At 40.6% G+C, this 19,983-nt stretch overlaps 2 protein-coding genes across 4 annotated transcripts in view; one reads left to right on the top strand and one right to left on the bottom strand.

Annotated features, from left to right (window-relative positions):
• ppil4 (peptidylprolyl isomerase (cyclophilin)-like 4) overlaps positions 1-8,438 on the bottom strand; it is a 19,946-nt gene extending 11,508 nt beyond the window's left edge. The window contains exons 1-8 of the mRNA XM_031285596.2: positions 8,227-8,438; positions 7,812-7,879; positions 7,131-7,195; positions 6,913-7,030; positions 3,679-3,821; positions 1,509-1,605; positions 1,163-1,279; positions 943-1,067 (exon numbers count right to left, since the gene is read on the bottom strand). Coding sequence (XP_031141456.1) covers positions 943-1,067; positions 1,163-1,279; positions 1,509-1,605; positions 3,679-3,821; positions 6,913-7,030; positions 7,131-7,195; positions 7,812-7,879; positions 8,227-8,296 — 803 coding nt within the window. The 5' untranslated portion in view covers positions 8,297-8,438. The remainder of the gene's footprint in view (positions 1-942; positions 1,068-1,162; positions 1,280-1,508; positions 1,606-3,678; positions 3,822-6,912; positions 7,031-7,130; positions 7,196-7,811; positions 7,880-8,226) is intronic.
• Positions 8,315-19,983, top strand: ginm1 (glycoprotein integral membrane 1). 3 transcript variants are annotated; one of them, XR_004102632.2, is made up of 9 exons: positions 8,315-8,528; positions 8,688-8,759; positions 8,872-8,971; positions 12,536-12,690; positions 13,335-13,494; positions 14,091-14,320; positions 16,135-16,298; positions 17,731-18,519; positions 18,564-19,983. XR_004102632.2 is itself a non-coding variant. In XM_031285598.2 (8 exons), the coding sequence occupies exons 1-8, from the start codon at positions 8,439-8,441 to the stop codon at positions 17,840-17,842; spliced, it is 1,080 nt and encodes a 359-aa protein (XP_031141458.1). In that variant the 5' UTR covers positions 8,315-8,438; the 3' UTR covers positions 17,843-19,983. The 3 variants fall into 3 exon arrangements, 2 of the variants coding, with proteins under 2 accessions (XP_031141458.1, XP_031141457.1); XM_031285598.2 differs by having other exon boundaries at positions 12,539-12,690; positions 17,731-19,983; XM_031285597.2 differs by having other exon boundaries at positions 17,731-19,983.

Genomic DNA, 19,983 nt, shown 5'->3' with positions numbered 1-19,983 from the left:
CTATTTGGCAGCAGCACCGTTGCTCCGTACAGCGCTTAGCGCCGCCCAAGACGACTGTGATTGGTTAAAAAAATGCCAATAAACCAGAGCACGTTTTTCTTCCATCTGGGAATGCTGTGTGGACTAGCCAGACCTTCCTCCGCAGCGCTGTGGAGGAAGGTCTGGCAAAGCGGGACTTATGGCGCTTACTCACTGCTAGTGCCCCATCCTCCATTTTCCATTGCAGATTTAGTACAGCCTCATGTGTGAGGCAGGCGTGTGTGGTTGTCATAGTATTATTGCAGTAGGAAACTGCCGTGATACACACAGAACGTCGAAGGTGTGTTGTTTTTGATTTTGCACATGTGGCTGATTGCCAGAAGACACATTTTGTACTATTTAAAAATGGCGGGTTTGTTCAGGACACCCCCGTCTGTAGCTAGCAATGATGACGCAGTGATTAGTGACGATTGTCTCCTACCAATCAGTAGTCTGCAGGTTTTCAGGTCACCTCTTGGTATCGCCTCAGCTCGCTTGGAACCTCGACGGAGGAGATACTAAATAAAGTACTTGTTGGCAGGTATCAGGGACTTTTTTTTTTTTTTTTTTTTATAATGGAAAAACAAAAAAGGCAAGTAGAGTCGAGGCGAGTCGAGCAGGTGAACTCATGAAAGACGTTACCACACGCCGGCTGTGTGGTGATGCCAGGCATCAGAGCAGCGGGCTGTGGGGTCAGGAAGACGTTTTCTCCAGATTACATGTAAAAAAAAAAACTTAAAAGGGGTAACACTGTCCCCTGTTTTTTTTTTACACACCGTGGTTTCGACTTTGGTATAGAGTATTGTGTATTTTTGGTGGTAGCGGTACCGACTACTAGATTTTTGGTATCGTGACATCCCTATTCCACATGTACAAATCATTTCTACAAACTAGCAATCTGTCGAGCTTGAAAGTAAGCATCACCTTTTTATGGTCCCAAAGCGAGAAAAGATGATTTCCAGGTCCTCGTCTGTGGTCACTGGGTTTAGTTTACACACAAACAGCACGTTCTCCGGAGGCCTCATATCTGCATCAGGGAGGTCACCCACCTGAAGGAATGTGTGACAGAAGAGTGTTTAAATGTCCCAGACTGCATCTTTGGTATCTTCAGTTAAAGGCTGAGAGCAAATTTTGTTCTTCTTACCATCTCCAGCAGGATGGCCTGAGTTTTGGCTTCTTTCTCCTTCAACCTCTCCTCCAACTCCTCGGCTTCTTTTCCATCCGCATCGTCGATCGCTTCATCCGCTCCAATTCGGCCGCTCTGTACACCCATGGCAGAAACAGTTGGATTGGAGTTATTAGCAGTATATGCTGTTTTTACATATAGTGTATACATTCTTTCATGTTCATTCTGCTGGACATGGATCACTTGTTCTTAAAATCTGTTTCTGGGTAAGTCAAGAAACTTTTGGCATTAAAATTTTTGTCTAAAGGAAAACAACAACATTTCAGAGTTTTCCTTAATAAATTAACAATGGCACTGCACTCACATCCAGCTGCTCTTTGGTGGGCTCAGGTGATCGATCGGGCACTGGCAAATCAGGAGGGTCATCAAAAGGGTCTTCTAGGATCACTGTGTGGTTTATCCTGCAGCAAAATGACACTCACATTATGACTCTAACTGGCACATTTTGCCCGGAGTTTAAAAAAGATAATTAATACATGTCTTTTTGGACACATAGGATACTACTACATAGACTACATAGGCAGTTTGTCACCTTAGAACTGTAATGGTTTGTGTATTTGTGCCCAAAAGTCACAATACAGTGGTCATAGTCTGGTTCACACAGCCGCACGCAGAAACTATGTAGATTGATGTAATGTGGAGGCAAAGTTCATAAGTGTGAGTTCCACTCCGAAACTTTTAGCCATCCGCCCTTACATAATATGCTGAGGTTACCACGATAAGCTGATTGGTGTGCGAGTCAGTCCCACTATGGCGAGTGCTAATGAAACGGCGGAGCTGGAAGACTCGCCTGCAGGCTCCCTGTCAGCTACAACAGCAGCGGAGAGAGTTGTGTATCAGACGAGGAGGGTTTCTCTGCACTGCTCCACCGTTGTAAGGGATGTGAATGGAAACACATCCAACATGCATTTAGTATTTTCATCCGAGATGCTTTTCAGTTTAATAGCCTGACCTGTTGCCTCTGGGGAAAGTGTTTGTAATTGTGATACATAAGTGTTTAATTGATCCTTATTTTTTAAAATGAAAATGGTTTACTGAAGTTGCCAGATGACAAAATGTTACCTCAGTCCCCAGCAGGAGGATTGTGTCTGTCTTTGACACTGTTCAAAATTAAATTAAACAAACGGACCCTGATGCTTTTGGGATTTTTTCCTGCGGTACTGAGCTCGCATCAAACTGTGACTTCTGTGTACCGTTCAAGGTTATAACCGTTAGCAAAAATGAACGAAATAACGAAAACTAGGTGGGAAAAAATGTTAACTGAAATAAAAATAAAAATGAGGCATTACAAAAAAACGAAAACTAACTAAAACTGTAATGTCTGTTTGCAAACCTAACTAAAATGATCAAGTAAATGTCCTTAGTTTTCGTCTTTGTAAGTCTTTCACGGAGCAAATAACGTTATATCTTTCAGAGTTGACATTTCCAACCATAGACCTGTTTTATATAGTCTATGCCATAGACATATATAGTTTCCGACTGGAAACTCCGAAAAAAAATGTCAAATTCCATGTCAAATTGAACACAACATAGTCCATGCCCCTCGCCTGGCATCATGGCGGTACCGAAAGTTGGAAGAATGCGGCAGAGTCCTATTTGATTATGACTTATGTGTGTCAGATAAAAGCAAGTGCCTCGCAGTGGAAGGTGGTAAAATATGTGGACCATTTATTAAAGGGAAAAATCCCACGAATTTGAAAGTACATTTGAGGAGCACACACAAGGAGGCTAACCTAGCTTAATTTAACAAGGTGAAGGAGAACGCCAAGCCCCCCTCTCCCGAAACAGAAGCTAACCTCAGTAACGTTACAGGGCCAGGCAGCATGACGGAGACAACCGTAGAACACTACAGGAGGGCTTTCATCCAAGACCCGATAGCTGCTGGTTAGTAAATACGCAGGAACACAACAAGCTGGAGGAAGCGTGGGTTAATATGTGGATTGATACTGGGATGTCTACACAACTGTGTGAGTCGATTGACTTCAAAAAGTTCACCACTTCACTCGAACCAAAGTTCAAAACACCTGTTCATGTGTGTCTTCTTTAGTCTGTTGGCTATTTAGGTTTTTTCCTGGCACACGTCACTTAAACATTTTGCTCTTACTGCGGCATCTTGTGTGGACTGTTTACATGTGTGCTCATCATATGTACATTTTATGTACTGGTGTTATTGTTGAATACATTGTGAATACATATTTCTAAAATTGTATGATGTTTTTGTTGTGTTATTATTACACAATACTTTTTCTGACCTTTTAGAATCCTGGCCCTGACAAATAACCCATATTACAAAAAAAGACTAAAACTAATAAAAACTAAACTAAAACTAAGCATTTTCAAAAACTAAACTAGCAAACCCGCTTTAAAAACTAATTAAAACTAAACTGAATCTGAAAACAAAAAGTCAAAACGAAATAAAAAATAAAAACTAATTAAAAATGCAAAAATATAATAACCTTACAACTCTTGTTTACCTGATATCCTGAAATGGGACAAAGTCTTTGTCCACAAAGGTCTCATTGATTTTGGCCAAGATGTCCATGCCTTCGGTCACTTCCCCAAACACAGTATGGACTCCATTCAGGTAGTCCAAGTTCTCACCCATGGTAATAAGGAACTGAGGAAAAGAATAACTTTTTAAGGTATAGCGATACATTTTCAAATGAGTTATGGGATGAGACAATACTGCTTATATCAATATAATTTGATGTTACGCTACTCCCACTTCTTCTGTAAAGCCGTGCCTATGTTTGCATCACTCCTCTAACACTCTCCATGCAACCCGCCCCCACTCGCTTACAGGCCCTCCTGCAACATGAAGGGAGACACAGCGCCCGCTTTTCCTACAGTTTTAATTGGTATTTGCACAGCTGAATATTTTGTTAAGCAGGAAAACCTGGTGTTGTCCAATGTTTTTTGGATGCAATGTTCACTTCAGTTCTATGAGTTCAGTACTAAGAGTAAGTGAGACGGTGCCTTGACGCAGGAGAGAGATGTGACCCGTGACCTAATTGCCGTAGTCCTTATAAATACAGCGCAGTGACAATACAGACATTTCATTAACGACAAGTATGTAAAGTCTGTGCATGTCCCTCAAAGGGTACGTTGAAACAATAATATATTAAAAAAAAAAAAAAAAATTACAAATAAATAAAAGAATAGAAAAATAAAATAACATACAATTCTCTATTTATTTTGCCTTGTATTGTGGCAGGAGAAGACATATTTAGCTGCTAGCCATGCCGTGCTTTTATCTTCCCCTAATAAAAAAGGAAGCTTTTTGTCCACAGTGTAGGTAGTGAAGCCTAGTATATGTTTTTCAAATTTTTGGAAATATTTGGTTCTTCAGTCTTCATATTTGGGACATGTACATAGGAAATTTTGTTTCGATATCCTGGTGGCAGTTTGTACAGACGCGTTCTTCTCTTGGTCTCCACACTTTTAAATGTCTTCCTCTTTCAATTTCCAGCTCATGGTCACTGGCTCTGTATTTTGTTAAAATTCGTATTTCTTTTGGATATTGGTTTTGAGATAATCGGCCAATTGGATATCTCTGTTCAGGGATTGATAACGGAGGAGTTTGTGTTGCATTTTATTTTCATTTTGCCATTGTTCTGTATACTCGTCTTTTAAATTAGTTTCAAATCTTTTGATTGAAGACTGAGGATTGTGTCTGTGGCGGCTCTGAGGCTCTGTGTACCTGTCTCTCTCTCTACCTGTCTGTCTACTACTAACTGTGTTTAGCTCTGTGTACCTCCGAGCCAGCTGGTCCAGAGGGTGGACATCTGAACACCTGAGAGCTTTGTATGCAATGGAATTTTTCATCAGCTTGATTTAAATGCTACCAAAATTTAACTGACCTTTCTTGGATTTGAATTTTCAGAGGGAATATACCGAGTTCTGCTCTGCATGCATTGTTTGGGCGAACTTTTAGAATAATTTTACAGAATTCCAATTGTAATTTTTCAGTGGGAGTTTTATCCCAGTTTTTAAATTCTGGTTTCAAAATCGGGCCCCAAACTTCGCTTCCGTAAAGCATTATTGGTGTTATCAGAAAATTGTACAGTGATTTAATAGTGTCATAGACTTTACCCCCAATACCGCTTTCAATAAGTTTATAAAAATGCCAATCATGCCATATTGAGTCAAATGCTTTTTTAAAGTCTATAAAACATGCAAATATTTTCCCATTTTTAGTTTTGGTGTAGTTTTTAATAAGGGTGTGCAGAGTGTAAATGTGGTCTGACGTACGATATTTCGGTAAAAAGCCAATTTGATTTTTACTTAAAACATTGTGCTTGGTAAGGAAGGACATCATTCTGGCATTAATACTACTGCAGAAAACCTTCCCCAGACTACTGTTCACACAAATGCCTTTGTAATTGTTAGGGTCCAATCTGTCGCCATTTTTGAAAATAGGGGTGATGAGTCCATGGTTCCAGATCTCAGGGAAATAACCAGACTCCAGAACAAGGTTGAACAGCTTGTGGAGGGGCTACTGTGCTTTGGCATCTCAGGGCAGATGTTGTCCACTCCACAAGTCTTTCCAGCCTTCAGAGCCTGCAGTTGGCTCTGTATTTCTATTAGTGTTACTACTGAGTGTTGTTGGGTGGTGATTTCACTATAATCAAAATTCAAAGTGATTTTTCCAGATCAAATCATTTTGTATTGTTAATTTATCTTTAGTTTGTCTTGGACTGAATTTATTCCACAAATTCCAGAAGAAGTTTTGGTCAATGGCTTCTTCTATTTTGTTAAGTTCTTCAGATCTGTAAAGCTCTTTTTTCTTATTGATTAGTATTTTGTAGTATTTTAGTGCCTGATGGTATTGGACCCGTATTTGACTCTCATGGGGTTCTCTGTGTTTTTGGTTTGATAATAGTCTTAGTTGTTTTCTAGCATAAACACATTCACTATCATACCATTTTTCTTTTGAAGGTTTGTGTTTTGTTATTTTGTTACTATAGTTATTATTTTGAGATTTGATTTTGTAGCTAATTCATCAAATATATTGTTTAAATGCTGTGTAGCCAAATTTACTCCATCTTTTGTGCATGGGTAGTTAGTAAGTCTGTAGAGATTAAGTTTGGATTTGATTTCTGTACTGTCAAGGGCAGTTAAATAATCCTCTCTCTCTCTCTCTCTCTCTCTCTCTCTCTCTCTCTCTCTCTCTCTCTCTCTCTCTCTCTCTCTCTCTCTCTCTCTCTCTCTCTCTCTCTCTCTCTCTCCAAAGAGGGAAGGACAACCCTGTCTTTGCAAAATTCATTTTGATCACACTCTGTTTTAATAATAGTGCTTGTGACATCTCACATGTGGCTTTGACATTTAACCCACTTTGTAGAAAACACAGAGATACATATTGTGTATCGCCACTCAGTCAAAAACAATTCTTTGGTCCATATTGCCCAGCCCTAATATGACTTCTGCTAAAAAAGCAAAAACCCTCTACACAGCTTGTCACAACATTTTTGTCACACCAAAAATAGCTACATTGGTAAGGCCAATATTCTATAGTAGACAGGATGATTTCTGTATGAAACTATAGTATGGGGTTCTTCAACTAATCAGCTGATTTATATACTAAATATATAAGTATTTGTAACTTGGATGATCAAGTGAAACCATCATTAAACCTAGTATCAGGCATCTTCTGGAAGCTTTTTGCAACTTGCAGGGCAAACGACAGTGTGACTGTACATCTTATTCACCTGAGAACCATGCTGATCATTTCCATTGTTCACCATGGACACCGTCCCCTTCTTCCTGTGTTTGATACGTGGCGTTTTCTCTGCATCAAAAAAGCGGGCCTGGTCCCCATAGAGTTTGCTAAACACACACAGACACACAAGATAACATTTCTATACAGTGTGTTCAACTTGAGGTGTCAAAAAACAGTCAACAACAAAGGTTGATGAAGATGACTGACCTGTAGACAGAGTCTCCACCACGCCCTGTCCCAGTGGGATCTCCAGTCTGCACAATGAAGTCTCTCTGAAGAGGAGACAAACACATTGTTACAGCATCTGTCCAACTTCAAAGATGGACAGATCAATTAGGAGAGACCAGAGGTTGTGCATTAAAATAAAACAAACTTCACATCACTTTTAAGACTGCCTGCTGCTTTGTCTACTAAATTTAGACAGTTCATAAAAAGATTTAGACAAAGGAACACAATAATTTAATTTAGGGCTTTTGTTACATTATAAGGACAGATAATATTTTAATTTGTTCTTTATTGATCCCATGGGGGGAATTTTTTTTTCACTCTGTTGTTAGAACACATTACAAACAGGCCTGATATACACACACATGCTCAGGTCCTATACATGCCCAAATGGAGAGATGTCAGAGTGAGGGGGCTGCGACTGCTGGACAGGCACCCCGAGCAGTTGGGGGTTTGGTGCCTTGCTCATGAGCACCTTGGCAGTGCCCAGGAGGTGAACTGGCACCTCTCCACCTCTTCAGAAGTAGTATGTCCCAAATGTAAGCATACTGCATGCAACAGTACGTCCCTGTCTGGGACTGACGTTACATCGCCCCCCTCAGGCAAGTTCAAATGAGTTCAGCTGAGATTGATTCATAGCTCTGTTACATGTATTGTACCCACCTGCACATTGTGGATGAGGCAGTAGTTGTAGTACTTTATCTTGCATAGTTTCAGAAAGTTGAGGCAAGCTGCAGAAGAAAAGAGCACAGAGGTTAAACCGACATATACAACGACAGTCAAACATGACCATACCCTTAATGGGAGAAAAAGCGTCTATTTAGCGTAAATACATTAATGCCAAATAAGGCTGTGTGCTGGTTTATTCCAACTGTGTTGTTTTTGCCCGGTTATCTATTTGCTAATACTGCTATTAATGCTAAATAAACACATGAATAGGACGCGAGCAAGCTAACAGCCTCTGCTAGCACCCACTAATTCTTTGCTTCAGCTGGTCAATAACTTAACGTTACTCAACTAGCAACCAGTTGCTCGCGAAATGAGCTGCAGTTAAGTGCAAACGGCTTAATTTTCTTACTTTTAGGCCTTTCTTCTGTAAACAAATCAATTACGACATCGCCCAACGTCGTTTCAAGGAGCACCGCCATGCTGCTGACGTTCCTGATCTCGCGAGAAGAGTGTTTGGATATTCGGGAAATTCCGCGAGCGTGCGCAGTTGATATGTGTTGCTCAATGTTTTTGTTTTAGCCTAGCTCTCTTGCTGTTCCTGGTAGGCGAAGTGAATACAAAATGGAAATGTCAGCTCTGTTAGTTAATGTTATATCTCTTCTTTTTGCCTCAGTAACGTGCACAGAGTCGTCGCCTAGGCAACTGAATACGGTAACATGTCAGCAACAACGCACATTGAGCCAACTGATGATGTTGATGTTAGCTTAGCGTTAGCTAGCTCAACGAGCAGCCTGACTGGCAGACATTATTGTGTTATTAACCTCACGTCTGTCCGTGCTTTCTTTTATTTTTAATGATTGATCTCCACAGGAAAACATCCTGATTAATGTGACGGCAGGGACACTGGCGGACACACAGCTGCAGGACTCTAACAACTTGCAGGTAACGTTAACGTTATACAGTAACTTAACGTTACTAAACGAAAGTAACGTTACAGAGGCGGGGCGACCAATCAGCCAAGCCTTACCGTTGTTGTTGATATTTCTTCTTTCAGATCAATTTAAACATATCGGTGGGGGAAGAGCAGGTGCTGGTCAATGATATCCCAGTAGAACTATCAGGGGTCACCAGGTTCAACTTCCAAGCGCTTCTCTGTGAGTTTTCCTAAACCTAAGTATTAAAACCATAATACCACTAACCAGAAGAAAGTACAAAATATTATCCTGAATAAAATACATTCTTAGAATGGATTATTCTCGTTACAAAACGTCAAAATTAGATGGGTTGCTCTCTTTTCTCTAATATCATGTTATGGGCGGGACACAAAACAGAGTGTCTGGGGGTCCTCCGCCGTTTCATTTCCTGCATTTCTACATACATTTAGGGACTATGATGATACAAAATCCAGGAAATAATTAAGTTGATCATAATAGCCTCTTTCCGACCAAGTAGTTACAGGAACGTAGTTATTAGTATTTTATTAGTCCACTTCTAAACAGTTCTACTAACTACTCCCCCAAAACCGTTTCCATTTGCATTCACGCTGGCCAAGTGGCCATAGGAACTGACCTTTTGTTATTATAACACAGCCATCTAACCACCACTATGCGGAAAAAGGAAAAGACCCTGCCCTGAAGTAAGAACTGAAAGAGTTACAGGAACTGCAGTCAGAGGAACTTAATAATCCCCAAATTGGTCCAGTCGGAACACAAGAAAAAAAGGGTTCTAGGAACGTTATGTTCTAGGAACTGCCCTCTGGTGATAAAGTCTGCCAGAAAGAATAGTACTAAACCATGTATGAGAAAAAGATGTCTTGCTTTCTTTATTAAAGTGCCCATATTATGAAAAAATCACTTTTTCTGGGATTTGGGGTGTTATGTTGTGTCTCTGGTGCTTCCACACACATACAAACTTTGAAAGAAATCCATCCATGCTGTTTAGAGTGAGATACGGTTTCTGAATGTGTCCTGCCTTCAGTCTCTGGGTGAGCTGTTCAAAATCGGCACGGCTTGTGACGTCACAAGCCGAAACGAGCAGGCTAACCGCAACCATTAGCTCGTAGCGTTAGCGTTAGCATGCTAACGCTCATGCTAACGCTAGCATGCTAACGCTAGCATGCTACCTTGTTCTCAATAGCAAAGCACTGCTACAACACACACAAGTTCACCATAATCTACAAAAGAACTACTTACATGTGCGCCCTCATTTAGAAGTCTCCCAGCTAATCCTGCCTTGTAACTGATCGAAGTTGTAGAAACAGCCTTTCTTTTACTGTCTATGGAGCTAGCTAGCTGACATGATCTACATCTGAGCTACTGCACATGTGCAGTGCAATCAAAGATAGTACAGAAAAAGAAGAAGAAAAGAGGTCTCACTCTGTAGCTAAAACAGAGACCAGGTGAAAAGAGGATCTGCAGCAGTGAGAGAGAGCGGTGCAGTACAACAAAAATATGGTGTTTTTTGAAAATTAAACCATGTAAACCTATTCTGGTACAACCTTAAAATACAATTATGAACCTGAAAATGAGCATAATATGGCTGCTTTAATTAATATAGGGGCCAATCGCCAAGACTTGAGAGAATAATTTTATAGAGTCAAAAGTGTTCACAATTTGAAAGTGTGTGTGTGTGTGTGGGGGGGAACACACGTCCTACACTCTAGGAGGGAGGGAGAGATAGATAGATAGATAGATAGATAGATAGAAAAACCTTAACATACTCTATACATTTAAGATATATATCTCTATAAAATACACAATATAAGAATAGACTACAATACACAATGAATATAGTAAACTACTAAGACTAAAAAATAGGGATAACATACTATAAATATTAGACAAGCAGTGAGGTAGAGTGGGAGAATATACGTATATGTTGGTGTTGCTGGCTCCAATGCTGCTCCCCCAGCCGACAACAGCGAAGTACAGTGCACTGGCACCAACAGACTGATGGAAGATTTCCAACATCTTGCTGCACACTTTGAAGGATAGAAGTTTCTTCAGGAAATAGTCTGCTCATCCCCTTCTGTAAAGCTGTAACAATTCCAAATTTTGCTGTACAATTAATTGTCTCAGAAATAATTGCGTTTAACAATATAATTGTCTCTTTAAGTCCTTTTTTAAACAAATTAAAGTTTTGAATGAATTCCAAGATACATCTTTTGGTTATATTACTGACATGTGACCCAGATGATATAGTAACAAAAGTACACAGCCTATGAAGTAAACAACGCCTCTTTATTATCATAAAACACATTTTCTATCTCTATCCCCCCCTTGTCATTTTTGTTGCTATGAATGTGTATAGGGTCAAGTGCCAACAACTAACAATCAAAATAATAATTAAAATAATTAAATATATAGTCCGACCAATAATCACCTATATACTGTAATTACAATTTGGCATATCTAAACAGAATCAACAATTACCAGTCATACGCCTTAAGACCTTAGCTAATGTTAGCAATGAATTGCAGTTTAACAACGAAACCGGGATTATTTCAAATAATTGACCATTATCTAATAATTGTTACAGGCCTAAGCCTCGGTAGTGATCTTCGTTCAGTCTGTTGTTGATGTGGATGCCCAGGTACTTACAGTCCTTCACCATGTATGTCACATTGCTAAGGCGTGAAAATATTAATTAATAATGGGTTTCTGTGGCCCTAAGAAACACCTCTCAACTAGGGCTGCAACTAACGATTATTTTCATTGTCGATTGATCTGTTGAATATTTTCTCGATCAATCGATTAGATGTTTGGTCCCTAAAATGTCATAAAATGGTGAAAAATGTCATTCAGTGTTTCCCAAAGCCCAACGTGACGTCCTCAAATGTCTTGTTTTGTCCATAACTCAAAGATATTCAGTTTACTGTCACAGAAGAAACCAGGAAGATGGAATCACAGAACTTGTACTTTTTTTTCATAATAGATGACTCACACTTAATCAAGATTAATCAATTATCGAAATAGTTGGCGATTAATTTAATAGTTCGCAACTAATCGAATGATCGATTCATCTTTGCAGCTCTACTCTCAACTCTCCAATGTATGGTTAGTCTGTTAAGCATATTTTGTTCCCCTTGTCCGCCCCACACATCTGTTAAAAACGAGATTTTTCAGTTATATCTGCAGCACTACGACACACAAGCAATCTAAAACAGGGTTCCCCGCTGGGTCTTAAATAGTCTAATATTTCAAAATCAAAATTTCAGGCCTTAAAAGTCTTAAATTGTGTTTTAGATGTTAAATCATTTTAAACAGGTGTTCATTTTCCTACGTTCATGTAACGCTGCCTCAAATGCTCTCTTTTTTAAATTCCGTGTAGTTCTTTCTCTCTCTAATCCAAATATAACTTCGCTGCATTACGACTACAAATGAGACCAACATGTAACTTATATTGCAGCCAATCAGCTTTGGTGTTATTGCCTCGAGTCTCTTTCAGATTGTACCACAGACATAAAACTTATTATTCTTCAGCTATGGGGAAATGCAAGTTTAGCCATACTGAAAAAACTGAATTTAGGGCCTGAGTTGATGTGATAAAGGTCTTACATTTTCTTCATAATGGCCTTAAAAAGGTCTTAAAAAGTCTTACATTTATTCGACTTGGCGAAACCTGCTAAACTCTGTAAAAGGAGTCTGAAAAAAATGGATGTCTTCAAATTGTCAAATGTATTTAATTTACATATATTCAAATGTGTATTCAATTTCCAGTAGATGGCATCAATGGAAGCAGTGAGTTTGAATCTGGGGACTTGGTGTCCACTGTCACCCGGGTGATGGTGAGCCAGAACCGGCTATACAGCGACTCAGAGGAGGTGGTGGCTCTGCAGGTGTTCAGTGAAGTAATAGAGATGGAGGGCAAACAGGTAAATATCTCCTGACCATGACAACTGGAGAGAATACACCAACAGAACCTTGTTTGTTATTTTAACCTCAAAACTCACAACCTTAACAATCATACAATGTATGATCAGAACTGATCAAATACAGTAATAGGCCATGTTCACACTTGGCGTCTTTTTTGACAAGAAAAAGTTGACTAGGGCGCTTTTGGTTCCAAAAAGCAGCCACAAACGTCTTTTCATGCTATAGCAACAGCTACTGCTACGGTATCCTAGCTAGAGCGCTATGTGTAGAGGTGCTAACGTTAGATAAAACAAAGCAGTGGAGCGAGCTAGAGAAAGAACAGAGAGAGAGCAGTGCTAACGTTAGATAAAACAAAATGGTGGAGCGAGCTAGAAAAAGAACAGTAGGGCGTTTTTTTAATTTTTTTTTTAGAAAAGTTGAACGTTTTTCAACTTCAAAAAGATGCTCCGAGCTGCAGAAAAAAAAGTCGGCGGTGGCGTTTAAAAAGCCCTCAGGACTTTTTTGAAAACACGGTTTACTCCGTAGGATTATAATGTAAAACAGACGCTGGCAGCTTCAAAAAAAAGACACCAAGTGTGAACATAGCCATACCCTGTGTAAAACATGATTTGGAATAGCAGTATTTTGGGGTTGTATCATTTAGGTCCAGCAGCCTGACATGTGTGAGGTGAAAATACTGATGAGCCCAGATTTCCAGAAGCTGGCTCAGTTTACCAACATCTACCCCATCGGACACAGTGAGATCTTCAGGGTTCCCAGGGAGAACGATGTGGTGGTCACTGACCCACCAAATCCTAGGAAAGGTATGAAAACATCTGATACTTTATAGCAGTCCAGTTAAGGGCCTTTTCACACCTGAAAGTCCAAACCAAGGGTCCGGACCAAGACTCATGTTTTTGTTACATTGCATACGTTTGATCCGGTAAGTTTTGGTTTCACACTGCAGTTATGCAAGCGCACTAAAGAACTAAACATGACATAACTACGTCCTGTCGTCATCACGTACGTGAGCCACGTCTCCCGATACTTTTTGATTGGTTTGTAGACGGGCTTCCCCGTCCTCTCGTATCCTCTCTATGCGTCAGAGTTTTTTCGACTGACTCCTGCTCTCCCCTTTGTCCGATGAAGATTAACAAAAAGATTTAATAACAAAATGGCATGACAAAAACAAGTTTTTACGCTGCAGCGGGCCACATCTTTTCAGTCCCTCTCCTTCCCTCCGATGAATGAATGAACCGGACCATGGTTCAGTTTGATCCTCTTTTGGTCGGACCAAATTTTGGCTGTATGGTTCGGATCAAACTGAAAAGTCGGAAAGTCTGGACCAAATGAGGTAGGTGTGTAAGGCCCCTTAGTGTGTATTCTTAACTTTCCCACTATTTTTTTTTTTTTAAATCAGACGAAGAACAGCTGATCTCCCAGACCACTAGCCAGTACCCCCTGAAGAACACAGAGACCACCCAGGAGGAGATCGCAGCCCCGGGAAAGCTCCCAGAGACTCCACTTCGTATGGACCCCGACCTCCTGTATGATGTCAGATACGATGATGAGTTTGATGCCAGAGAGCCGAGCCAGCCGGATCAGATTCAGATGGAAACTCCGCCCAAAGAATTGTTATCATCGTACTCTGTAAGCCCAGTCTAATGCTAACCTAGTACTGCCTCAGAGGTGTCAGTGGTAGGTGTGGTTTGTTATGTAGGAGGAAGAGGGTGAGAAATCACGCTGTGAGGGGTCTCTTGAAACACTGAATGGAAAGTCAGTTTATTCAAAGGGATGTATGTTTGCATGCACAGCAGTAACCGGGCTTAAGTGAATAACTGTATATGCGAGTTATCCTCGTATACATAAGCTGGGGAGAATGACAGGAGTAAATCCACCTCCAAAACAGTAGGTGGCGCTCTGCCAACGCACAAGGCTTCTTCTGGTTGACCTATGTCAACATGACACGGACCGATCACTAAATTAGTCAAATTTAACAACTTGATGTTTAATTTACACATTATTAAAAGACAATATTCCGACCAAGCTGTTTACTTGGCTAATGAAAGTGAATATTCCACTAATATTCCCGTTGATATGTAGTCGTGCAAAATACAAAGTTTTCCAGCGGTGGCGGACTTGTTGGAGCGTGTGAACACAACTTCTCTTTCATTCCTTCAACCAGCTTCTTGAAAGGGTCGGCGTAGCGATGTGTGCGCATATCCAAAAACCTGTTGATATCCAAGTAGCTGTGTTTCTCCTCCTTATTGGGTCTCCAGCCTTGCAAACCGTTGGCTGGTTGGTTTTTGTACAGAAACCATAGCAACGCACAGAGCTGACCGTAAGCCGTAAACCGACAAGAGGCCGTAAACTGGGCGTAAAAACCCAGATTAAGACCTATATTCCGAATGCGCTGTATACATTAGAGGATGGATACCCGAACTGAGAGCATCGGGACCCGGCGGTACCCGACGGGCCGGGCCGGGTTCGGACAGATATTTAGAAATGATGTTCAGGTTCAGGTCGGGCTCGGTCACATCAGCGCGATAAGGCATTAAACATTTTAAATTTAAAAAAGCTTATGTAGGTGTGCGCCTGTGTTAATGTGCGCTTGTTGCCCCGAATGCCTTCCTACAAACGTACATGTGTCATTAGTATGAGAAAAAAACTGAGATTTTAACTTTAACAATATCTTAATGCCTGTCGGGCTCGGGCCGGGCTCGGTTACTGCTCTGTCGGACGCGGGCCGGGCTCGGACAGAAAAATGTGGCCTGATCCGCACTCTAGTATACATCAAGAATGCCTCTAAAGCCGGAATAATACCGAAATATCCCACGTCTTAATCGGAAAATGCTATATTCAGAAAAATGCTGTTTACATGACCTGTATCAAATTTGGAATATTGTCATATTCAGAATAATAGTGGAATATTGGTGGGAATGTAAGTGTACTCAATGTAAAACTCTGCAAATGGGTCTTATAGACATCTGTCATCTTAGTTTTCTAGCCTTCACCTGTGCACATCGCTCAGACACCCTTCTATAGCATGTAGTACTGGTAGAGCCTTGTACCAGCAGGAAAAGCTAGGGCTGAAAATCACATATCACGATATTCTTGACCAAATATCTCGATATCGATATTGCGGCGATTTCTAGGGTTGACAATTTGTGCTTTAACAAAATATCTTCACACTTAGATTTTAGATAAATAATCATCAGTAATGTGGACATAATGTCTAAGTGGGGAAAAGGCAAATAATGGAACAGCTAGAACAGTCTGGTAAAAGTACATCATTTTACCGTAATGCAGCCAGTACAAGACAACACTTATGTCATATCACGATATTACGATATCCAAAATCTAAGACTGATATCTAGTCTCATATCATGATATCGATATAATGTCGATATATTTCCCAGCCCTAGGAAAAGCTCATGTCTCCATGCTCTCCATCCTCTCCTCAGGCCATGTGTCAGTGGGTGGAGGAAGTGAGGGAGCGTCTCAGGCGCTTCAGCTCCGAGTCGCTGCCTCTTTTCTTCCTGGTCATGTGGGTGGTGGTGATCGGCGTTGTCGGGTCGGCGGTCATCGTCAAGATCTTGGACATGTTCTTCCCAACTTGTGAACACAAGTGAGTTTGTTTCACGGCGTTTACGATTGAACAAATGGCACTGGCAATGGCAATTTTATTTATATAGCACTTTTCATTACACATTTAGCCAAAGTGCTTTACATTAAAAACAGCATAAACATTAGAACAAAGCATAAAGAGAGAATAAAGACACAGGGAAAATCTTAGATCGGAGTTCATTTCGGAGATCTTGGTGGACTGAGCTTCGACTTCATGTCTGTCGCTAGGGAAACTTAGACTCTGTTTGTGAACCCACAGTTGTGTTGTAACTTTTATGCTGGACTCAGTCAGATTTGCTTAAAGGTCCCATGGCATGAAAATGTCAATTTTATGAGGTTTTTTAACATTAATGTGAGTTCCCCTAGCCTGCCTATGGTCTCCCAGTGGCTAGAAATGGTGATAGGTGTAAACCAAGCTCATCACGTATTAAGGGGAAAGGTTACCTCCCCTTTCTCTGCTTTGCCCACCCAGAGAATTTGGCCCGGCCATGAGAGAGACATCATGGCTTGAAAACAAGCGAAGCATGGCAGTTGGTCAAGGCCACACCCCCACCCTCCACCTTGCCCCCCCTCTCTCCTCCTCAATAGCATTTAAAGCTACACACACAGTGGGACTGGCTCTAGTGTCTGTAATTCTGCACCAAGGCTGAATTTGGGGAAAGAGACTTCAGATACAGTATTAGGGGACCACTAAGGTCTATATAAAAGAGACTTCAGATACAGTATTAGGGGACCACTAAGGTCTATATAAAAGAGACTTCAGATACAGTATTAGGGGACCACTAAGGTCTATATAAAAGAGACTTCAGATACAGTATAAGGGGACCACTAAGGCCTATATAAAAGACTTCAGATACAGTATTAGGGGACCACTAAGGTCTATATAAAAGAGACTTCAGATACAGTATTAGGGGACCACTAAGGCCTATATAAAAGAGACTTCAGATACAGTATTAGGGGACCACTAAGGTCTATATAAAAGAGACTTCAGATACAGTATTAGGGGACCACTAAGGTCTATATAAAAGAGACTTCAGATACAGTATAAGGGGACCACTAAGGCCTATATAAAAGAGACTTCAGATACAGTATTAGGGGACCACTAAGGCCTATATAAAAGAGACTTCAGATACAGTATTAGGGGACCACTAAGGCCCTTTACATAGGACCTTTAACTGAACTCTTTGTCTCAGATTGATCCTTGTGTTCTGGTAAACTTAAGTCAGATGAAAGGCACAGGAATTAATAAATTGGAGTCAAATTTGACAGGCCTTAGGGCTTTATTTATGACAAATTCCACTACAATAAGCATCAACACAACAAGACAATTCATAAAAACTAACAAAATACAAATCTCCTCTACTACTTTACCGTGTCATCAGTGACCGGTGACCTCCCTTACCTGATTGTCTCTCTTTTCTTTTTTTTTACAGACACATCTTTCACCTAAACCCTGTCACTCTAATGCCCGAGGATGAGAAGCACACTCTGCTGGAGAACGTAGAAATCGAGGCAGAGGAAGAAGAGGAAGAGAAGAAGCCTTGAATGAGGGTTGACTTAGCCAGCTCCTTTATTTTCAGTTTGTTCTTATTTGTTTTTCAACCTTGGTTACCCGGTTACACTTTCAGCATGGCCTGGTTTTGTTGTTTGCTTATATTCAAAAATGTGTGAAGCAGTAGGTCGTGTTTCACTTCAGTTGACCCTTTAAGCACAGCAGCCATGCAGCAGGAGATCGTTTAATGGCTGGTCCACCTCAAATTTAGTGGCATGATCAAAATGGGAAAGAAAGTAAGTGATTCCTAGTGCTGAATCTCAACCTCCCACGTTGTGATGTCAGCTGTGAAGGTGCTGGTTAGCTGTCAGTCAGGGTGTTAACCTAAGTCTGTGCAGTCCAACTCTTTGCTCCTGTGATTGGTCAGATTGAGTTCATGAAAAGTCACTTTTTAGCCAGTCACAAATGACTGTGCTTTTACGGTAACAAGTTACTAGAAATGACCTAATTGGGTACTTTTGCTTTACCCAGGTCGCGTCAGACAGCTAGCCTGCATAATATATATCTCGTTTGTTTAATATGTACCAAATACAGTGTAAAAAGGATTACGTTCCAGACTATATCTGGCACAGTGACTTCCTCCGAAGCTCACCATGAGGTTGCCAGGCATCCTGCAAAGACTCCAGGAAGTCACTGCTTGATCCTTTTCATCCAACGTCAGGCAAAAAAAGTCAAACTGTTCCTTTAAGCCATTCTCAAAGTGCTGAGGAACAGAGGACACCGAAGACGAGCAGGTATAACTATACTGTAGGCTTAACTAATAAATATGAACAAACTGAACACTTGAGGGACTGCATCTGATGATTTAGTCTTTATGTGCACTGAAAAGACTTTCTAGAGGTCACACTTTCTTCTCACACTGAAACAAAGTTTTTTTGTTTTTTTTTTCTCCCAAATGATACCCCACTGCAAGAACACTAAGGCAGCACATGCACTAAAATGACTTTATTCAGTATATGTATAATGTATGTAATATGAGGCATCTTTGTCATCCTTTAAGTGAAGAGAAGGATAAATAATTATAATTGGAGTTGTTGTTACAGATAGGTCGGATGAAGTAAGGTAAAATGATGCACATAACTGTCACTGTAAAATGTCATTACAAATCTGGTGTCTGCACATTTTGTGAATACTGCCCCCAGACCCCCACCCCTCTTCTAAACTCTGAATGTCACGACGGAAACCCCACCCCGCTTTAAGGCCTGCTTTCCACTATTGAGGCTCAAATATTGATATTGATTGTCTTCTTTCACAGTGCCTCAGTGACTCTTTCTGGGACTTTATCAGTAAACGGAAGGGGGGGGGGGTTATAATTGATTTTCTTTAATCGTGTGTGTGTGTGTGTGTGTGTGTGTGTGTGTGCGCACGCACGTGTTTTCCTGTCGCTCATAATGGAGAATGTAAATTAGGTTGTTCTGATTGTCTGTGCACTCTAAACATATAAGACAACTACTGCTGAGACTGATGTAAAACGGTGTGTGCACCAAACATTCATTGTGTAAATTATTGTTCAAGGAAACAATCTGCACTTAGTTTAGAATCATGGAGTGAAAACTGGACTTGACTGCATGGATGTTAGGTTATTTTTTTTTTGTGGTGAATCGTATGATTTATGGGCACGAATGACTTAGATAACAAACACCACTATCACTCCCGATGTTTTTCACGAGGCTGTGTGCGAGGGGACCAAGCAGCTGGACACAAAGGCCAGTTATTGGTAAAAAAAAAAAAACATCAGCTTGTACAGCTGAGGTGGTGATTGTGTCTCCCCGGGGTTCAGTTAATCTGCAGAATGCATGCTGTACTGCGCAGAAGGTGCATGTGTAGTCTAGCTAGTGAATGCAGTTTTGCTGTTCTATTAGCAAGTTATACATTAAAACAAGGAAACCGCATGACGACTTAAAACAGCTCAACCTGAGTCGGGTTCAGTCTCAAATTCCAAATTGATTAACTCAATACAACATGTCAGGCATGGATTCATATGTAAAACAACAACAATGTATTTTGATTTGCTCTTTGTTTAAACGGTGGCAGACCCAGGTGTTAGTATTTTGAGCCATTCGGTGCATAAATTACAGCTGGACTGTGTATTTGGGTCTAAACTCCTGCTGATTAATTAAATGCTTTCCTTCAA

The sequence above is a fragment of the Sander lucioperca genome, chromosome 19 (genome assembly GCF_008315115.2).
Source record: "Sander lucioperca isolate FBNREF2018 chromosome 19, SLUC_FBN_1.2, whole genome shotgun sequence".
In the NCBI taxonomy this organism is placed as follows: Eukaryota; Metazoa; Chordata; class Actinopteri; order Perciformes; family Percidae; genus Sander; species Sander lucioperca.
This window is presented reverse-complemented; position numbering and strand designations above follow the sequence as displayed.